The 21696-nt window shown below is 46.2% G+C and overlaps 1 protein-coding gene across 1 annotated transcript in view; it reads right to left on the bottom strand.

Moving 5' to 3' along the window:
- The window catches only part of GLYR2 (glyoxylate reductase 2), a 125370-nt gene that overhangs the window by 27127 nt on the left and 76547 nt on the right, over window positions 1-21696 (bottom strand). Inside the window, exons 4-7 of the mRNA XM_086526779.1 lie at window positions 16242-16317; window positions 16076-16131; window positions 15483-15567; window positions 15292-15352 (exon numbers count right to left, since the gene is read on the bottom strand). Of these exons, the coding sequence (XP_086382905.1) occupies window positions 15292-15352; window positions 15483-15567; window positions 16076-16131; window positions 16242-16317 (278 nt within the window). The remainder of the gene's footprint in view (window positions 1-15291; window positions 15353-15482; window positions 15568-16075; window positions 16132-16241; window positions 16318-21696) is intronic.

Genomic DNA, 21696 nt, shown 5'->3' with positions numbered 1-21696 from the left:
CCCCCAGGTCGTAGACGTCTGGATCTGCCAAGTTCCGTGGCTCGATCAAGTAGTGTACCTCTAGTATGAGTAGGCTTTGAGATTTGAGTACACCTCTGATCCTTGTATCTCATGACTCTAGAAAAGGTCCAAACTCTTCTTTGAACAGGCAGTGGAAGCGGCCGCGTATCTCATAGTATGCCGGGCAGTGACATGTGTAGTGCAGCTCTGTCTCTAGCTCTAAGTTTCATAGGTGACATATCCTAGCTCTTGCCGGCACCCCTCGAAATCGGCGAGTCTCGATTTGGAGCTGATGTGAGGATGTGCGTATCTGTCCAATAGCGCATCTTATCCCATGAGTTAAGTGTGTGTCCATGTATGTAGGCCTAGTCACAAAGCCGTCCTATGTGAGTTGGAGAAGATGCTCTCTGTAGAAGGCCATCTTCGTGCCCAACTCCTGTGTCGGCTGTATCCATCTTCTCCTGGTATTTAGCTGAATCAGATCCTGACGTATGAGTCTGGTGATCTCTGTCCGTGTGAGAGACAGGGAGGGTGCATCCAGAGAGTATTGAAGCGGAGGTAATCTATCCATCTTGAGACCATGCGACTGAAACCATGCCGTCATCTGTCCATACCAACATGCTGTATCGCCTTGTAGAGCTAGTTGTCGAGATGACTCCAAGGCAAGCCGAGCGTATCTGTCCCTTGGGAGATCCCAAGGACCGTGCATAAAAGAAACTGATCTCGTCAACGCCTCCACCATGAGAGGGGGGGGGGACGGCTAGCTCGGCTTGGATAATCTCATGTGGTACTGAGGCCTTACCCTGATTCATCCGAGCGATCATAGAGACCAAAGGCCTCTCCATACATCTCCATCCATTTGTGTTGCCAAATCTCCCATGGCGGTCTATTGAGGGTCCCGATACTTGAACTCCATAGAGCATAGCTGGAGTCACTAGAGTGTCAAAAAGCCAAAGCTTTGTTCGCGATTCCTGAAACTGAACTTGCGAACACATCCTCTCCAGTCCTCCCAAAGCTGCATATGCTCTCGTCAGTCTAGTCTCTGATGCTATCCTTAGTGAAAACACCGGTCCACCGAAGACTACCCCAAGATAAGTATATGCATCTGTGTACTCCACAGTCTCCTGGCCGTACATAAATGTGGGTGCCGACCTCCTGACCCACTGTGGTGTGGTGTTGAACACCATAACCTTGGTTTTCCCCAGATTGACAGACAATCCACTGTCACGAGCAAATGTATGCAGAGCATCCAAGTGACGCTGCATCCCCTCTGGTGAGTCAGAGATCAGCACGATATCATCAGCATATAGTAACAGCGGAATCCATGTCCCTGCTAGTTGGGCCCCCCTGTCCCCCTGACGCTCTACAAGTCCGAAAACACATCCACATACATCCCAAAAAGAGTCGGGGATAGGGGGCATCCCTGCTTTACTCCAATATTGGAGAGGACCATGTCCGACATTCCCTCAGTGGTGCGTACCCGCCCCATCACTGTCCTGTATAGAGCTGGAATCCCCCAAATCAGCTCTGTAGGCACACCCATGTCCTGTAATCTGCGTATGAGTCTCGCTCTCGGCACTGTGTCGAAAGCTTTGCGGAAATCCACAAAGCAACAATAGATCTTCTTGCCATGGTGTCTACCCTCCTCAATAATAGCTTTGAGTGTCAGAATCTGGTCAAGAGTGGAGAAACCTCTCCTGAAACCTGCTTGCCCTAGTGCTCTTATGCCCTCTCGCTCTGCCCATCTACTCAGCTCTTGTTCAAGAATGGATGCATACAGCCTAGCTAATGTGTGCCCAACCATGATGGTGCGATAATTCCCGGGAATCATGGGATCTCCTAACTTAAAAATAGGCACAATCGTGGACATACTCCAAGTCTTAGGGAAGCCTTCATACATGGCTCGATTAAACATCATAGCCAAGAGCTCTGCGAGCATATCCCTGGCATGGATGAAGTGCTCTGCTACCAAACCATCATGATCATGTGTTCTCCTTGTCTTCATCCTGTCAATAGCTTTCCTTACCCTCTCGGCAGTAAAGAAAGAACATGTCTCTAGGCATGTCTCTAGTGGGTCCGGTAGAGGTGGTTGTCCTGGTGCTGTGTAGAGAGATGTGGCATATTCCCCCCATGTCTCGGTGGAGGTGACCGCTGGTGGTGGTGAATGTTCGTGGAATAGCCTCCATGCTTCGCCCGAGTCCTGACTTATAAATAACTAATACAGATCTTGCTCTAGCTGGGATAAATAAGCCCTTTTCTTTCGTCGCACTAGGCGGAGAAAGATAATCCGTGACTGTCTACGTGTGGTAATACCCATGAGCACTTCCCTCTGTAACTTGATCCTCGTCTCTCTACACTCCTCATCATACCAATTGTTCTAGGGCATTTTTCCAGATCGTCTCCGTGTAGGCTGGTTGTGGGGGTATGCTTCGGATGCTGCATCATGGAGCGTCTCTGTCAGTATCTGAGTGAGCTCATCTAGTGGCCGTCCTGGCTCCTGGGTGCATAGCTTCTTGTATATCTCATCCATATACACAGAGTCCGTCTCCCTCATGAAGGTATACCGGATGTGTGTAGGGACCTCTCCTAATGGAGATGTGCTGAACTGAAACGTCAGGGTGAAGGACAAGATAGCATGATCAACTGCTACTCCAACTGGCCTAATGCCCACCATGAAATCTTGAAAGAATGGAATGAGACCTGGCTGGGCCATAACATAATCCACTGTGCTAGCACCATGTCGGTGTGGAAAGCAAGTAAAACCTCCAGCTGTCGAAAATCTTTGTAGGCCATTCAAAATGGCCAATCTATGTGTGATTCCCATATCTATCAAGTATCTGCCATATTCCGTGTATTCCTCATCTTGTGATAGTCTGGATAGACCCATCTCTGTATCGTCCAGCTCCCTAAGCATTTCCTCGGAAGTATCATAAAATATTGTCTGGTGGTGGGCAGTCCTAGCATTGAAATCCCCTAGTATGATAATGTCACCATCCTTAGAAAACTCCCATATGTCATTATCCAAAATAGCAAAGGGAGATTGCCCCCTAGGTGATGCATATACTGACGTACTAGGAGGAAAGTAACAAATAGCAATGTAGAGGTATCTGCCCGTCTCTGCGCTGAGCCTCACCCACATACCTAGCATGTTCATCCCTGCGCGCTATATATATCAATGGCTGCAACTCCTCCCTAAATAAAACTGCCACTCCCCCTGAGCCTCGTCCTCGATGCTCCGATCTGGTCTCTTGTCTGCAAGCTGTCTCCCATCTATATCCGCTCACCTGTGGCATGGATTGCCCAGAGGCTTGATGCGTCTCTCCCTGTGAAGCTATCCTCAAAGGCCCCTACATCAAGAAGAAGTGAATCGTTACAATTCCACGTTGCCATCTTTAGTGTGGTCCCATGGGTCTCGCATCGTCATGTGGGACGTCGCTCCTATATTACCACGTTTCCATCTCTGTAAAAAGCAATCTTCCCCTTTTCCCTTGCTGCTCTAATTTCCGGCATTACTTCTTGCATATGAGCAACCTGCGAGAGGGTGAGGTCATCTCCAAGAAAGATGCCAGTCTTCTTTAGAGTCGGTCTCTTCTTTAGGAAATCCTTCTTCGCTTCCATGGATGGGAAGCGGAGAATGAGTGCCCTTTCCTTCAAGGTTTCTTCGTTGCTTCCGCTTTTCTTTGTGCCCACTCTCCAAGCCCTCATATGCGTCTGTTTGTTGACCCCCATCAGAGTCATGAGTTCTTTCACCTCTTCCTCCACATTATCTTGGTCTCTGAGGCCACATATCCTTACGTGTAAGGCCCGCACCCGTCTCCTTTGCTCCTCTTCTAGTGTCAAGTTGATGATGGTTGGTGTGGGGGTGGGGGTTATTTCCTTGCTTTTCCCTTTCTTAACGATCTCGACCATTTTTCGGCCTTTTCTGCTTTTTGTTGGGTCTTTGTGATGACATCTACCCACGAGGTCGTCATTTCTTTTTGTTGCTCCCCACCTTCTTTGATGGCCCGCACTTGTTCTTTAATCGTGTTAAGCTCTTCAATTACTGAGGGTTGAAGCTCTCCCACTTCAAGGACATTCTGCGATCGCACCTCTGCAAGCTCTTTCTTGAGTAGTGCGATTTCCTCATCTTGAGCCTTCACACAATCCTTGAGTGTATTTATCGTGTTTTCCTGTGCTGCCACGCGCGCGTCAAGTATGTTGATAGTACCTAGGAGGTGGCGGTTGATCATGCTACTGGACTCGCTCAGTTCTTCTTTGCATTTTTGGATGGCATCCTCCACCGGGTCATCCTTGCCACTCTGCTTCCTCATGGTAGGCCGCCCCGAGAGAGAGGTAGAAAGTCTCCCCGCGGCTAAGGTTTTTTTATTTCTCTCTCTCTCTACGCGGCTAAGTCTCTCTTTCTCTCTCTATGCGGCTAAGTTTTTTTTCCTCTCTACGCAGCTAAGTCTCTCTTTCTCTCTCTACACGGCTCACCTCTCCCTCTCTCTCTACGCTTGAAAAATCCTCTCTTTCTCTCTCTACGCTTGAAAAAGTCCTCTCTTTCTCTCTCTACGCTTTTCTATTTCTCTCTCTACGGAAGTTTCCCCTCTTCTTTCTCTCTCTATGCTGGGTTGGGGAGTTGCGGGGAGAGCGCGACGGAGCGGGGGCAGGGGCGGGGGCAGCGGCAGCACAGCACGAGCGAGGGGGACAGGGGCAAGCGAGAGAGAGAGAGGTGCGGGAGCAACAGGGGAGCCCGAGGTAAAGGGGCGAGTAGGGAGCGCGAGGGTGCGGGAGCAGCAGGGAGCGCGAGAGAGAGGGTGCGGGAGCAGCAGGGGAGCGCGAGGGGCAGGGGCAGCAGGGAGCGCGAGGGTGCGGGGGCACCTGGGGGGGAGAGAGAGAGAGAGAGTACACAAACGTTTATTCTCTTCTGCAAGCTCATAATTGCTTGCTTTTGTGTGTGTGTGTATATATATATATATATATATATATATATATATATATATATATATATATATATATATATATATATATATATATATATATATATATATATATAGAGAGAGAGAGAGAGAGAGAGAGAGAGAGAGAGAGAGAGAGAGCTTTTTTTTTTATAATTGCTTTCTTTTAAGCTTATGTGAAAAGATGACAGCTTTTGGGTCTCGACTGCGAGTGGGGGGCCAGCTAGCTAGCTCCGCTCGAATAATCTCATGTGGCACTGAGGCCTTAGCACGAATCATCCGAGAGATCATAGAGACCAGAGGCCTCTCCATAAATCTACATCCATCAGTGCTACTAGATCTGCCATGGTGGTCCACTGACAGTCCCCAAATATGAACCCTGTAAAGCATAGCTGAAGCCACTAGAGTGTCAAAAAGCCACAACTTTGTTTGAGGTTCCTGAAATCGAACCTGCAAACACATCTTCTCCAATCCTCCCAAGGCTACATAAGCTCTCCTCAATCTAGTGTTTGCCGCTCTCGTCAATGAAAACACCGGTCCATTGAAGACTACCCCAAGATTGGTGTATGCATCTGTATACTCCACCGTCTCCTGGCCATAAGTAAATGTGGGTGCTGACCTTCTGACCCATTGTGGTGTGGTGTTGACCACCATAACCTTGGTTTTCCCAAGGTTAACAGACAATCCACTAACATGGGCAAAATGTGTACAAAGCATCTAAATGACGCTACATCCCCTCCGGAGAGTCAAAAATCAACACAATATCATCAACATATAACAATAGTGGGATCCACGTCTCTACCAACTGAGCTCCTCTATCACCATCCCTCTCAATATAGTCAGCAACCCCATCCACATACAGCCAAATACTGTAGGAGATAGCGGGCATCACTATTTCACCCCGATAGTCGAGTGAACCAAATAAAAAATTCCCTCTGAAGTGCGTACATGCCCCACTACTGACTTGTACACAGCCATGATTTCCCAAATCAACTCTGTGGGTACCCCCATCTCCTGCAGTCTGCGCATTAATCTAGCTATGGGCACTGTATGTAACAAACTAATAATATAAAAATGTCGAAAGGGGCACCGGTCTTTGGGGCCAATACATCTTGGCTTGAAACTCCGTTGAGCCGTGTCGACTACTCTCTCTCTTTCTTTCACAATTGTTCAAGTATTTTAAAGTGCTGTAGTGTTGCCGAGTGTGTAACTTGCAGTTATCTCTGTGTTCTCGTCCGATCCCTCACCAGAAGTGATTACACTTCCTATACTTCTAAGATGGTGGCCCTTTTATCACAGGAGTTCATTTCTACTCTCTACTCTCTCTATCTTTGCTTGTCATGGATATATGCTTGATTTGGTGATCTCTAATTAGTTGTTTTATTTGCAAGAGGAATATTGCCTATTTTTGTGGCTATCTCCAGCATTCTTTGTTTCATAGATCACCAATCTGCACAACCATACAACACTTGCTCCATGGTCAAGCAACTGCAGAGAATCAATTTTAAATTTTGACACCACACTTGATTCAAATCATATTAAATATCACAAAATGAAGGTGTAGCATGTGGGCCAACGAAGCAAAGAGACTCGAGAAAGAAGAGGCATGGCTTGGAGTTGTACAACTCGGAATTTGCAGCATGATTCTTGGCACAAAATGTTGGCATCCGTACTAATGACGTGGCATATTTCCTATGTTGGGCTACTTTATGGCACCAGTTAGTACTATATGCTTTTGAGTGCTTTTAAGCATGTGTTGTAAATAGCAAATAATTTATGTTTCTTTTGGGGCGTGATGCTAAGTATTAGAGACCAAGGTGCCATACCACTAGCGTCAAATGAGTGGGCTCACATTACATGGGAAGACTCAGATTGATTCACTAAAGTGCTTGTGTAGCTGTGGGTTCTTTAGGTGGGGCTGTCTTAGGACACGCCGCTTTAATGTGACCCTTGACGTGACATTGATAACAACGACCTTCCTTAGCATAAATGACTTGTTCTTCTGCCATTATGTATCCTCCTATAATTCCTTTTGCGGCTTTTTCGTCCAGGGTTAGCTTAGGTTTAACAGGTGTTTAAGCTTTACCCTTATATTCATTCGGTAAGTTCTTTTCCGAAGGATTAGAGGAAGATTGGCTAGAAGAGTTACCATTCTTATCATTCTTACCATTCCTACCGTTGTGAGGGTTCTGCGAGGTCCTTTGAGAAGTCTTGTTCTCCTTAGGCTTTCCCTTATTGTGCTTCATCTCTTGGGCGAGAGCAATCGCTACTACCTTGTTGAGATCGATTGGATCGAGTACCTTGACATCAAACTTGATATACTCGTCCAATCCATAAAGGAATCCCTCCTTGCGTTCACCATCCGATTTGCGTAATTGGGTGTCGAGCTGCAAAACACGATTAGAGAAAGATATAAAGGGCATATCATTTTGCTTGAGACCGCGCCAATCATCCTTCAATCGTGCTAGGTACAGGGGTGGCATAAACTGCACCTTGAGCTTGTCTTGCAAGTCGGCCCAATTGAAGGAAAGGGGCGCGTCTTTGTCGGCTGCATCTAGGTGGGCGGCCAACTGTGCCTCTTGCATGCATGGTACCAATTAATGGCATCACTGGAAAAGTACATAGCTGCCGTTAAAACCTTGCTATTTTCTGTCTTCTTAGTTGTCGCAAAGTAAGCATTAAATTGATGCAACCAAGAATGAATGATAGTAGCATCCATCTTACCGTCATACTTACTGAATGTCAGCTTCTCTGTGACGGGGTTGTTGGAGTCTGAATCTCTGCTTGTGCTACTTGATGAACTACCAACTTCTTTGACCGGCTCGGACTTCGAGGTGAGTACTTGTAAGACCATCTCTTGTATGCGTTGGTCTCTCTGCGCCGCCTCATGCTCTAACCCCAAGGCCGCTCGTCTTTCTTCAGCCGCCAAGCGCGCTTGCTCACGCTCACGCTCCAAGGCTACCCTTTTGTCTTCGGCCGCCAAGCGTGCTTGCTCATGCTCATGCTCCAAGGCTACTCTTGTCGTCGGTCTCCAAGCGCGCTTGCTCGCGCTCACGCTCCAAAGCTAATCATCTTTCTTCGGCCGCTAAGCGCGCTTGCTCGCGCTTGCGATCAAAGGTGGTGCGTTGCGCCTCTTGTTGTAACATCATGTCCATCATCGACTTGACCAAAGCCTCCATCGGATTTGGTGCAAACCGTGGCATAGATGGAGGGGGAGGGTCGGAAAAACCTCCTAGTGGGGAAAATTCTCCTTCACCACCCTCATGCTCATCACCTTCATGCAAAGTATCCATTCCGCTTCGGGTGATGACCATACACTGAGATCTTGGGTTCTTAAGTTCACGAGGAACTTGGGGTCTTGAGGTTCTTGGGTTCTTGAGTCTTCAGTGCTTGAGGTTCTTGAGGTTCTTTCTTTAGCATGCAATATGTGTTAGAGAAGGATCTTCTTTTACCCGAGTTCTACTCTTTCCTGCGGACGCACCCCTTGCCGACCTTGCGCTCACACCAAGGTTTCTTTTTTCCACCTCACGTCAATTGGCCGGCCGCTAAGTGCACGGTCCGCTCTCAACGAATGAAAAGAGGCACAAAGGGAGGCTAGACAAGCCCTTCTTTCTTGGGTTTCCTGTCACTCTTCAAAAACACGATTAGGAATCGACACGCCCAAGTGGACTTGAGTTACGTGCGACCGCAACAAGTAAAAAAAAATTATATGGTTCTTTCCTTGAGTGATACAGAAACACTGTCAAAGCTCTGATACCAATGTAAGATGCAACGCAGAAAACGATGGGTTCTTGGGGAAGGTTCGTGCTTGAGAAGTCGTGCTAGAGGGCCTACTGAAAGAGATTGTGTGTGCTTTCCTTGCTTCTTCTGCTCTACTGAGTGACTGCCAGGTTTCTTTTATATTAACTTAGCAACTTTGCCCTACCCAGTTTCCCAACAAAGTCACTTATTAATAATAAGTGAAAAATGGCTAAAATAGGGAAAATAGGTTCTATGCACTGTAAAATGCTCCTGATGGATTTTGATGGTAATGCTGATGATCATGTTGTGTGCAACCAAAGGATATGCATCTACTCTAAGTGTCTGGGCATGCACGGTCTGCAAACAGACTCACAAAAGTGCTAGAACACTTCCTAAGCTAGGCTGACTGAACCCTTGTCATGAAGTAGCTTGTCCACATGCACATAGGGTTAGATGTGCACGTGACAGCACAAAATTGTAGATCCAAGACAGTAGAATTAGCCTCTTCCGAGTGTCCATCAATTTGTGGATGAAATGAAGACGAGAACTTGAGCGTAGTGTCCATGTTCTCAAACAATCCTCTCCAAAACAAACTTGTCATGCAAGGATCATCACGATCACTAGCAATTGATTGTGGCAAACCATGGTACTTAAACAGATTGTACATAAACAAGCGTGCCATCTGATCAGATTTTATCTTCTCTCTGACAGGGATAAAATGGGCCTTCTTGCTGAACCTGCAAACAATGGTCCATATACCATCATTCCTTGTTGGCGTTCTTGGAAGATCAATGATAAAGTCCATTGCAATGCTTTCCCATGGCTTATCCGGAATCGGCAGTGGTTGTAACAACCCTGGTGCCTTTTGCCTATCAAACTTGACCTTTTGACAAATCATGCATGCTCGCACAAAGGCATCCACATCTCTCCTCAAGGTAGGCCAATAGAAGAATGTCTCTACCGCTTCAACTGTCACATCAATACCATGATGCCCTGCATATGGTGGGACATGACTTTCTACCATGACCTTATGTTGCAATGGCCTAGTGACACAGTCTACCATGCATCAACATAAAATCGTCTTTGAGGAGGTAGTGCTCATGATGTTGCCCCTCTTGCAACTGTTCAAAAATCCTTGCAAAATCTTCATCAGTAGCATATTGTTCCTCCATGTCATCAAGCTCATGATGATAAGGAGTTGACACTGCTGAAATTTATGGCTTTCTTGATAAGCATCAGCCACAACATTCTTCTTATCTTCCACGTGCATAATTTGGAAGTGAAACATAGAAAGAATGTTTGCACATCGCATATGCTTTTTGAATAGCTTTGACTATGTCAAGAAGTATCGCAAGGTCTGATGGTCTGTTTGGACAACAAAATCAGCACCTAAAAGGTAGTGCTTCCAACTAGAAAGCGCATGAATCACGGCCAAAAGCTCTTTCTCATAGACTTGCATAGTCTTCTCTGGCCCTTGCAAAATTAGGCTTTCATAAGCTACTACTCGTCCATCTTGCATTAGCACTGCTCCGATGCTACTGCCACACGCGTCACACTGGACCACAAATGACTTCCTGAGATTCGGCAAAACAATTACTGGATCTGAAGTCAACTTTTCCTTTAAGAGACTAAAAGCTGAAATCTCTTTTTGGGTCCATCTGAAAGTGACCTCTTTCTTTTGCAATGCGTGAAGAGGTGATGCTATCTCTACAAAATTCCTAATAAACCTTCTATAGTAGGAACACAATCCCAAGAAGCTTCTGACATCGTGCACAGTCTTCAAGTCTGGCCATGTCTTAATAGCTTCGACCTTTGCGGATCCATTCGGACACCATCCTTTGAGACTATGTGGCCAAGAAAGTGGATCTCTTTCGGGAAGAATTCACTTTTCTTAGAATTGACAAGTAGCCTGTGTGACTGCGCAGCTCTTTGAACACAATGGTCAAGTGATACCTATGCTCCTTTTTATTCTTCGAATAGACTATCATGTCATAGAAGAATGTCCCAACAAACTGTTGATGCGAGCAGAAAATCCGGTCCATCATCTCGTTGAACGTGGCAAGAGCATTTGTTAGACCAAATGGCATCACTAGAAACTCATAAAGACCAAATGTCGTTCTGAACGCAGGCTTGTGTACATCCTCTGGCCTTATACGTATCTGATGGTACCCACTCTTAAGGTCTATCCTGCTGAAAATTGCAGCACCCTCTAAACGATCGAGAATATCATCAATCCTAGAAATAAGAAACCCATTCTTGATGGTATTCTTATTCAACGCACGATAATCAATACACATGCGCCATGAGCCATCCTTTTTCTGTACTAGGAGCACTTGGGAGCAAAAGGGTGAAGAACTAGGTTGGATCAGCCCCATAATCTGTTTCTACTGCACCGTGCTAACCCTGCAGGGAGGTCTATTTGGTGGGCTATATCACAACTTGGTGACATGGCATCAGGCCCCCGGACAAACACATTGCTGACGTGGCAGTAGATCCCGTCAAAAGCGTCGGCAAGCAAGCCGTACGGATCGCCGCAGATTCCGTTGATTGCTGACGTGGCATTCTCTGCAAAACGCGTTGAAGTGCTGACGTGGCATTCCGTACAGATTTCGTAAATTGCGCACGCTGATTTTTATGGCAACTTTTGGCCAACTTGCACAAACATGTTGCTGACGTGGCAGCAGATCCCATCATATGCGACGATCCGTACAGCCTGCCTGTCGGCACATTTGACGGGATCTGCTGCCACGTTAGTAATGTGTTTGTCCAGGGACCTGTTGCCACGTCACCAGTTTGTGACAGGCTACACCTTAGCATCAAATCTATCCGATGGTCCTCAGGTCTCTCTCGCGGCAATTGCGACCGTAATGAATCAGAAAAACTGTCATTAAACTCTCGCAAAAATGCTCACCTTTCTTTATCTAACAGACGTAAATTTGACTAACAATTATCTGAGACATCACCTGCAAAAATCAAGTACACAGAAAGATGATTCTTTATTACAGAAGTGATAGCCGAAGCAGATACAATAGGGACAGACTCCCCTTTGAGCTTTACATCCAAAAAATGAGTTTTGCCCCTATGTTGAAGGGCGATCGTTTTGTCGAAGGTTTTGTCGAAGGCATTTAGCACGCCATGTACTTTGAACATCCACAGAATTCCAAGTAGCGCATCGCACCCTTCCAATGGCATGATATAAAATTCTTCTGTGTCTACATATGACTAAATATGCAAACGCAACTTTCCAATAATGGGAGTAACACACTCTGAGTGGCCAGGACATGCCAACCCTGCCTCTGCTGTGTACCCCACCTGTTCAGCTCTGATGCCCAGCTTCATAGCTAACTCTAGTGAGATAAAGTTTGCTTTGGCACCTGGATCAAAGAAGATGAGTGTCGTCTGATCTCTAACTTCACCCCATGCTCTGCATAACTCCCTGGCATCTGTATTGGGCATGTCACCCACCATATCTAGCACCAAACCTGTCGTGGGTTTAGGCTTCTTGCCTTTCTGGTCCTCTTTATCAACTGATTCAGCTGGTCTTTTCCTTTGTGGACAAATCCTCGAAGCCGCTGAAAGTGCTAAACTTTACAGCTGCACCAGCTTCTTTGTAAGCTTTCGGCTTTTCCAGTGCCCCCAAATTGTCATAAGGAATTGTCTGCAACATGGGCATTGTCGTAGGGATCATCAGAACATCTTGGCCATTGACATTTTGCGTCATAGGTGCCATATCTGGATGCAGTCCAGAAAAACCAGCCATGTCAAAATGACCTTGTGCACCCCAAACTAGCCCTGGTTGCTCTGAAAGCCTTGTTGCATGCCGATGCTACCATACATGGGGTTTGGCATCATGCCTTGTATACCCTCAAACAGTATTCCTGGCATGTACGGCTGGCTTCCAGGCGCCTAACCAGCCATACTCTGGAACACAGATCCACCCCCGAAATACCCAGGATGTACTGTGGGTGGTGGAAAAACTGGATGCATTGCTTGGTAACCAGTTCCCTGTCCATTCAAGACAACATGCGGGCTTTGAAAGGTGGCGGGCTGAACTAGCATAGCCTATGGAATAGGCGTCCTAACCACCTGTTTAAGGACGGGAGGAATCTGTTTTGGAGCCCCTGACTCCGCCACATGAGAGTGTTCCCTATCTTGCTGAGACGCATGAAGTACTTGGGCTTCAGTCTCAACAAGCTCTGTTCGCAGTGTAGGTTGCCTATTTTGTTGTGGCACAGGTGGTGCTTGCAAGAAGAGTGGTTTTGGAGGGACCCTTTCTCCTCAGCCGACCATCCAAGGGTCCCTTTCTTTCAGTACATTGTTCGATTGGGACGTCACATACGGGTAGCACGGAGAGAGGCTCGTCCTGTTGCAGCACCTCATTGGCAGGAGGAGGGTCTCACAGCTGAGTTCTTGTAAGCCTTTTGGGCGAGGTTGTGGGACGCCAGAGAGCCGCGGCGAGTCACTCTGTTCCAGTCGCTAGTTGCACATAGAGCTACAGTAGTGGGGAGCTAGCTAGTACATGGTGGCCTCCCGGCAGCATGCGCAGCTTGTGACCATCCTTTGGAGAGTACACGTCATTGATTGTGGGACTTCCCTATGGCACAACAGGTTTGGCTTCGGGTCCTTCGGCTGATGCCAGTACTTTCCACAGCACGACAGTGCACTTGGGGGACTGCTGCTTGGTCCCCTCCCACGGGCCCTGCACTACAGTTTGAGCTATCCTCCACCAGCAGGATGATAGTGATACAGGGGGGTCGACCTACACTCCAGCCTGCTACAAAGCTTATGCCACAGGAGTGGTGCAGTGAGAGAGAGGTATGTTGGGAGCTCGTCTGTGGCCTGACACTCTGGTTCATTTGGCGGGCCTGCTGCTTTCGCATCTTCGAGGCTCGCCTTGTGCCACCAATGGAGACTGTTAGAAATTTTTGGCTGGAGTTAATACATACTCTCAAGGGACAGTTCGAGAGACTTAAGGGCAGCTCCGACAGCATGCGGGAGCACAGAGAGGAGTTCCTTCAACTCTGGCGCCCTGGGCCTTTCTTCACCATGGTCCGGGGTGAGCTCAAATGGCACTACCGTCCACCTGTGTGGCTTTTCCCTCCTCCTATCTCTTGATTTAGCCCTCATTGTGCATATGCTGTTTTTTCATTGGGGGAGTCTCCCCTTATGGTTGATGTAGCCCTCTCTAGTAGAGGTGGTTGTAGCCCTATGGGCAGTTTTATTAACTAATAGAAGGATCTTTTTCTCGGAAAAAAAATAAAATTATCTGATGATTGGGCTGAGTAACAGAATAAAGGAGACCCTGCAGTAAGAACCTTTCATGAATTGCAAATTTCAATCCCATTGATCCCAAGTAAGCTCAGACAGAGGTTCCCTTCCCAAATTCACAGTTCCCCCTGCGACACATATTTAACAACCACACACCATTATGCCATAGTTACCGGGGAACGCCCCCTAGCCCCCGTTCCGGCGTTCCGGGAGGCAGTTCTCTTCCCGAACGTTCCGGAACGTCCCGGAATGTCTGACATTCCGGGTGGCCAATGCAAACCGGAACGGCCATTCCGGAACGTTCCGAAACGCCCCCGGACCGTTCCGGAATGCCCCTGGAACGGCCAATGGCTACAAACAAATTTGGCAAAAATTGAAAAAATTGAAGTAAATGTTTGGGCTTCTTTTGAAAGTATGCAAGGCCTCAAGGACTCATAAAATGCACCCCCCTTCCCCTTTCTCTTCACAAGCTAATCCTCAAGGCTCAAGCTCTCCCTCTCACTCTCAAGATCTCTCCCTCTCAAGACTCACTCTCTCAAGGCTCAAGGCTTCAAGCCTTCAAGCTCTCTTCCTCTCCCTCCCACTCTCTCAAATCTCTCCCTCTCCCTCTCCCTCTCCCTCTCCCTCTCCCTCTCTCTCTCTCTCTCTCTCTCTCTCTCTCTCTCTCTCTCACATCATCTAGTCATAGCAAGGTTGAATGGTCTTCAAAACGAGTTTTTTGTGAGTATTAGAGTCAAAGCACTCTAATACTCCTTGTATTTAAACACAAGGAGCTAAAAATTGCACTATTTGGGTGTTTTTTATACCTACCGTTCCGCGACGTTCCCGTTCCGGACCCCTAGCCGTTCCCCCGTTCCGCGGGGATCCCGTTGCCGTTCCCGTTCCGCGTTCCGGGTAACTATGCATTATGCACCTGTACCCCATCCTATCAGCCACCCCCATATGTGAACACAGCACAGGGTAAAAAGATAGCATAAAATCGTGTGCAACTGAAAAATCAAACCCCCAAAACAAGATAGCTGGATTGTTAAATCCCTTCAAGTAAACCCATCAACCAGCATTTGAGACATGTGAGTGGATTCATCTACTCTACGAAGGAATCAAAGAACAATATCGATGAGAAGGGTGCTACAACAAAGGTAAACTGGTGGGTGATAGCATCCACTGTAAGGCATCAAGACAAGGCATACTGAAAGAATAAAGAGGCAAGACTGAGTCCCATCTCAACCCAACAATATGAGTCTCTGGTTCTAGCACGGTCAGCTAAGAACTTACTCAGAATGCTTTTTACTCATTAAGTGGACACCTTCACTTGTTAATAGCTTGATAAGAAAGTAAGGAATACCAGCAGTAAGAAAGATAAGAGTGCCATTTTCTGCAGGTTTCTTTGAGCCCGAGACAGGTGCCTGCAAAACCAGACGGTCATCATACAACAAACACTCACATCACCCTGGATGCTAATGCTCAATAGCCTAATTGATTCTTCCAGACAGCCTGCGAAGTATTGTGCAAAGTAAGTTTATGATAGACACAAACCTCAAGAAATGAAGCACCAGTAGCTTTCACAAGACCATTTATTGTTTTCGAGGTTCCACCATCCACGGTTGAAATATCCACATATCTACAAAGAACTAATGTATGTTGAAATATTTGGTTAAACATCAAAACCAGAGTTACAGCTCCAATTCTTCCATTTTGTCTTCAATATATGAAAATCCAATCTCAACAAATTTCAAGCTTTAGATTGCTCGTGTAACGCACAAGTAGCAACAACGAACAACATCACAACAGCATCTATTTCTTATCAACAGCCACTACCAATACGACACCACACATGGTTACTTGCAAGTCCCACAGTTGAGCACAATTAACACTTCCAGCACACGTAAAAGAGTGAGAATCTCTAGTTCATCCTCATTGATAACAGTATAAAGAGTGTCACTATAGCTCATTATACAGTACAGAGTTCATGAATAATGAGTTCTGAAACCATCACCAAACCTCTAGAGCTTTTAAAAAACTGCACCAACTTTCTGCCTAAAGGTTTACCTCACAAGCTTGATATTGTGCACATATGTAGTTCAAGCTAGTATCACCAAAAACACTGCAGGTGATAAGATGATTATTACCCTTTACCAGGCCCCAAGCCATGAATGACACCATGTTCTCCTGAAGCGACTTCCAACTGTCCACGCATATGATCAAATTCGAAACAATGAGTATGTCCAGACATTTTCCACCACATGTCAATGACTAGGGGCTACTAACCCAACATTAAAAGGCAAAGCAGACAACCGCAGCAGCAGGATCGGCAAGCATTGCAAATGTGATGTTGCATTGTGAGGCAATGTCCGCTGGCGAAGAACCACATCTGCTCATAAAATTCAAATTACAACAGAGATATACTTTACATCACAGTGGGAGATCATCACGAATTCATTTACAAAAAAGAATAGGAAATTAAAACAAAACTTCTAACCAAAATAGTATAACCTCATGCGAAGTCCAAAACATTTGCAATTGAACAAACCCACAACTATCCACCAGCCATGGCATCCTCCCCCCCTCCCCCTCTCAGCCCCCCCCCTCGCGCCACCCTCAGCCCAGCCCCTCGTGCCACCCTCAAGTCGTTCCGTTGAAGCTGATCCGCAGGTCGTTGTCGGGGCTCTCTTGCAAGCAGGCGCGCGCTCTCTCCAGTGATTGCACTGCTATCAGCCCTCAGCCTCTCTCTCTAGAGCCAGAGACAGCTACATTACATATGTCATTGCACAGTGTACTATGAGATTTGAGGCCGTTTCCACTGCTTATTCAGAGAGGGTTTCGGTCCTTTCAGAGATGTCTTGGGCTATATCTACTTGAGTTACACAGATATAGACACTTTACTGAGGAGAGCTAGAGAGAGACAGTCCCAGAGACGGATTACAGATTTCTTTTCACTAGATATGGGACAGCCAGAGGAGCAGCCATCACTGCAGAGCTCGGTCCACACTCATTCGACCACTACCGGCACTCTCATCGACCGAGCACTGGAGCTACGGAGATCCATACGGCCACGATTGAGGAGAGGAGCTACACAGCATCGACGGAGACTACAGCATAGGATTCGAGCCATATTTTTGTTTGTGTCTTTTTGTACCCAGACATGGTATTAGATTCACAATTTTGTAACAGTTTGGTCTCATAGGTCATTTTGGCCTTTTGAAGACGTTAATATAACATTTCATATCTCTCTCTCTCTCTCTCTCACGCGCACCACCCTCAGCTTAGCCCGCCCCCTCATGCTCAGCCTTACTAGTGCAGATTTCAGCAGGGCAGATCCTGCAGAGAGGGGCAGGAAATTATCAGATTTTCAGCCTTTCAAAAATTCGGAAGTGCAAATTTTCAATAATTTCATAATTGCAGAGAATGTAGATGGGTGTGGCATAAGCATGTATGCATGATGTGGGAGTACAATACACATGTATACATAATGAGGAAACACGTATCTACATAGTGTGGTCTCTTCTACCCTTTTTTCTCTCTACCTCTCCCTCTCCCAGTGTGCTTCTCGAACATGAAGAAGCAAGTGGACAAGGACGACCCTTTGGAGCTGGCCATTCAAAAATGCAAAGAAGAAATGTGTGAGACCATCAACAAAATTAATTACAACCTCCTAGGCACAATAAAGACACTCGAAGAATGCGTGTCGGCTCAGAAAAGCAAGATAAACATGTGTGACTCCCCAAGATGCAGAGATTGCATTACTCTTGCAAAGGTGCAATCACGAAACACACTTGAAGAGGGAGAGCTTTAATTGAAGAACTCAACACGATCAAAGAGCACGTGCGGGCCATTAAAGAGGAGGAGAAACACAAAGAAATGATGACTTCTTGGGTGGATGTTATCACAAAGACTCAATAGAAAGCGGATGAGGCCGAGAAATGGATTGAGATTGCCAAGAAAGGGAAAGGCAAGGAGACAACATCCACACCTACCATTATTAACTTGACACTAGAAGAGGAGATGTCGTCGTGCCGTGGCACGTGTGAAATGTGAATCTAGAAATATCGACCTCAATCTTAATGCTTTTGATGTGTGGGACCAAATGCTACAATGTACATAGTGTGATATATGCGAAAACAGATGCCACGGTTGCAAGCGTGTGCATACCTTGCCGGGTAGGCGAGGCCCGGGAAGCGGCACCGTTGCATGTTTTCCCACATTAAAGCATGCCTAATTTGCTTTAGGAATGTACAAATGTCAAGTGTTTTGAAGTGGCACGCTCGTTTTTCCTATAAGGTTTTATGCAGGCGATCTCAACCAAAAATAGCAGGTTTCATGCGGGGGTGTAAAGGACATGTCCAAAGTGCTTTCCAAGTGGAAAAATGAGGTTCAATATGAAATTGGAGCCTAATAGTATGTTTCCACAAATTTAGGGATTTTTCCCAACTCGTTTTGGCATTTTACGGACAAAAAGGGATATTTTTGGACTAAAAAGGGCTAATATTGGTCAAAAATAGCTCAAAACTATCAAAAAATGGCTCAAAATGCCACATCAAAGACGGTGCCTTCGTTGCTCAGGAATTTATAGAGCCAAGAGTGAGCTCATTTGGGCATATAAGCAAGGAGATACAGCCGTTCCAATCCAGGGTGCTAATGCAACCCCGTGCTACTTCCACTACGTGTTTTGAGGCTGTGACGCCACCAATTAGGGTTTCCCCTCCTCAAATAACTACTTGGGCTTCTCCAATGAAGTTCTGAAGCTTCCGTGAAATGGTCACGACAAAGAATCGAAGTGTCAATTTAGGGTTTTTTTAACAGATCGAAAGAGCACTACATCTGTGCAATTGGGAGCTACACCTAGTCTTCACACACACAAGAGTTTTGAGTTAATCTTGGTTCTTTTTCAAAGAAGAGCTTTCATGGCTAGAGTTTTGTTCTTTTTGAGTGTGTTTTTAGCTTCAAATCTTTTGCGACTTGCTTGACTTTGCTGCGAACTCTCACAGTCAGAGGCTCGCGGCCTTCCTAACCGCATTGCACACTTCTTGACACATTTTGGTGAACCCAACGCGAAGTAGGCTAGGGTGAGGATTCAAAAGCTTCATAAAAAGTTTCAAATCAAAGCTTTAAAGCTATGGAGCAACAAGAGCAACAGGGGGTGCGGTTTGATCCAGTCACAATGCAAACGTTTCAAGCCTGTGGTGTTTATGCAGCAGCAACAAGCTATTGAAAGGAGGGAGCTTTCCTCAACCAAAGCGCTCCAATTAGTGGTAAAGAAAATAGACCAATTCAATGCTAAAGATGTAACAAAGTATCTTTGTGGGTATGTAAAGGAGATGGAGCTGCATCAAGTGATCATGGGGAAAATTGGGAAGCATTCAAATTAGCCTTGAAGGAAGAGTATTTCGTGGAGGACTCCAAAAGGGTAACAAAGAGGACTTTTTAAGAGTGGGTAGTTCAGCCAAAAGAGGGGCTTTCGCCTACCGAACTACTAAGGGAACTTGAACGCCGCTATGATAAATTTCAAGGACTGAAAAGCATAGTCACAAGGGACGCCCTTTTTCGGGCTTCTTGTCCCCACTTGCCGTCCCGCCCTCTTTTTTAGACTAAAAATCCATTTCAGCCTCGTCCCCCGTCCCCCGTCCCGGAATGCGTTGCTTGTGACTATGCTTAAAAGCCTACCCTAAACTTGCAGAAGACAGAGCTCTTTTAGCAGGCTGCAGGTAAAGAGATTCAAGAGAAGTTAGAGCTACTCCTTGAGGATAAGTGTCACAAAATGGGAGCCACAAGCACTTAGAAATCTGAAAAATATAATACGTTGCAAACATGAGAGAAGGGAGAAGATCGACACACTATTGAGGACCAGAAGATGGGCTGGTCCCCCCCCCGTTAAGAGTATTCTTTATTCAGGGAGAATTCTTATACAAGCACGAAAACCTGAGGAAACCCCTCCATTCTGTAATCTTAGACCCGAAGGTCGTGCTTTCCCGTAAAGGGCTTGGGCACAAAGCCGTTCCTTCCCGTAAGGGACTTAGGCGCGAAGCCGTACTTTCTCGTAAGGGACTTAGGCGTAAAGCCGTACTTCCCGTGAGGGGCTTTCCCGTAAGACGGGAGGTTCCTGCAAAACAAACCACACAAAGCAACAATTCTCAATGCGTATCAACACCTTATACCTATCGCTCCTTGCTCAGAGAAACGACCTCTGTACTCAGCCGTCACACGAACACTTGCAATTTCCGTCGCCATCCTCTACTCCAGAATCCCAGCGCTAGCACTTTCTATTGCTTCCGGCATGTCAAAAACTGAACGCTTGCTGCCCTTTTATAGGCCCTTGCACCCGGCGGGAATAGCAGCCGAAAAAGCAGAACTTGGCGCCCCTAGAGAGAGGAGAGAGAAGGATCGCTGAAGCTGGCGCTTTTTAGAGAGAGGAGAGAGAGAGATCGCAGATTCAGCCTGCGTAGCTTTATTAGCGCTGGATTTTTAGAGCCTTGATTTATTTTATTAATAAAAGGGTTGGTCACTTAAAAGTGACTGGCCACTTAATAAAATAAAGTGTGAACCTGTTCAAACTTTAAAAACTCACTCAGTTAGTGAAAATAATGCTACACGAACACATTCCAGGCGTCCCCGGGTGCAGAACACGGCACAGATGCAATGCAGACACAGACTCCTCGCGGGAAAGCATGTGCCCTCCCGCGAATGTTCCTGCTTTTCGTAAAAAGCTTCATTGAACCCATCTTTATTCTTGTGTTTGCGTTCTTACGCGTATTTTCTTACTCAGTTCGGATTTCCTCCTTAGCCTACGGAATGCCCCCTTTCTGATGCACCCGTCACCCATCATGTGACGCATCAGGGGCACTCGTAACCCGGCCCTTTCCACCGAACTTACGGAAACTCCTTCGCGATGTTTACCGCCACCCATCAAATGACACATCAGAGTTGTTCGTTCTTGATGGCAGTTCCTTGTCCGTTCTTGATGGCAGTTCCTGTAGCTACAATCTTTTAACAGTTCTTAGTGCACACAATAAAATATCCTTTAAAAAAAAGATTAATCATTAAAAATAAGAAAATAGTCCAATTAGCAACAATAAGGATGCGGAACAAAGCTTAAAGACTGATTGGAATGAGGTTGAAGATGCAATTTCACTGCTAGCCAAGCGACGACGACGAAGAGACAAGATGATAGTTAACCCTACTCAAGCCCTAAGCGTTCCTGAGAGTCCCATAAAGCTTGTTATTGTGGTTCCGAAGAGTGACAAGTCCATCCTAGATGATGTTGTTAAAGGAATGCAAGAGCTAAAGTTAAAGCTTACAAGGCTAGAAGAAAAGGAGCAACTATCGGGTCAATCTATAGGGCAACGACCTCAAAACAGAGAAGGCTTTGTAAATAGATGCATATGGTGTGATAGCATTGATCATGCAAGGAGGGATTATGAAAGTTTCAAAGATGCCTTGATGAAGGAGCTCGTTTTCTTAAAGATGGTAAGATTCACTTAAGTGAAACAGGTAAGCTCTTGGGGGCAAACTTTGGAAAAGGCGGGATGAAGAAGCTAGTTGAGGACATGGCTACTAGCCATGCAACTCGATGATTGAGGCAACCGCCTATGGGTTGAAGGTGGAGCCTATTAACAAGAAAGGAGTCAAGTTTGGAGAAGAAGCATCATCCAATGATATTGGAGACTTGTGGCTATGCGCAATAGAATCTGTTATGAAGGGCAAGATGACTTAAGAGGTTTTGCATGAAGCTGGAGATTGCATTCGGCTAGAAACA

The sequence above is a fragment of the Adiantum capillus-veneris genome, chromosome 13 (genome assembly GCF_014529385.1).
Source record: "Adiantum capillus-veneris isolate H3 chromosome 13, ASM1452938v2, whole genome shotgun sequence".
NCBI classification, from domain to species: Eukaryota; Viridiplantae; Streptophyta; class Polypodiopsida; order Polypodiales; family Pteridaceae; genus Adiantum; species Adiantum capillus-veneris.
The sequence above is the reverse complement of the archived record's forward strand: the minus strand, read 5'-3'. Positions and strand labels throughout refer to the sequence as shown.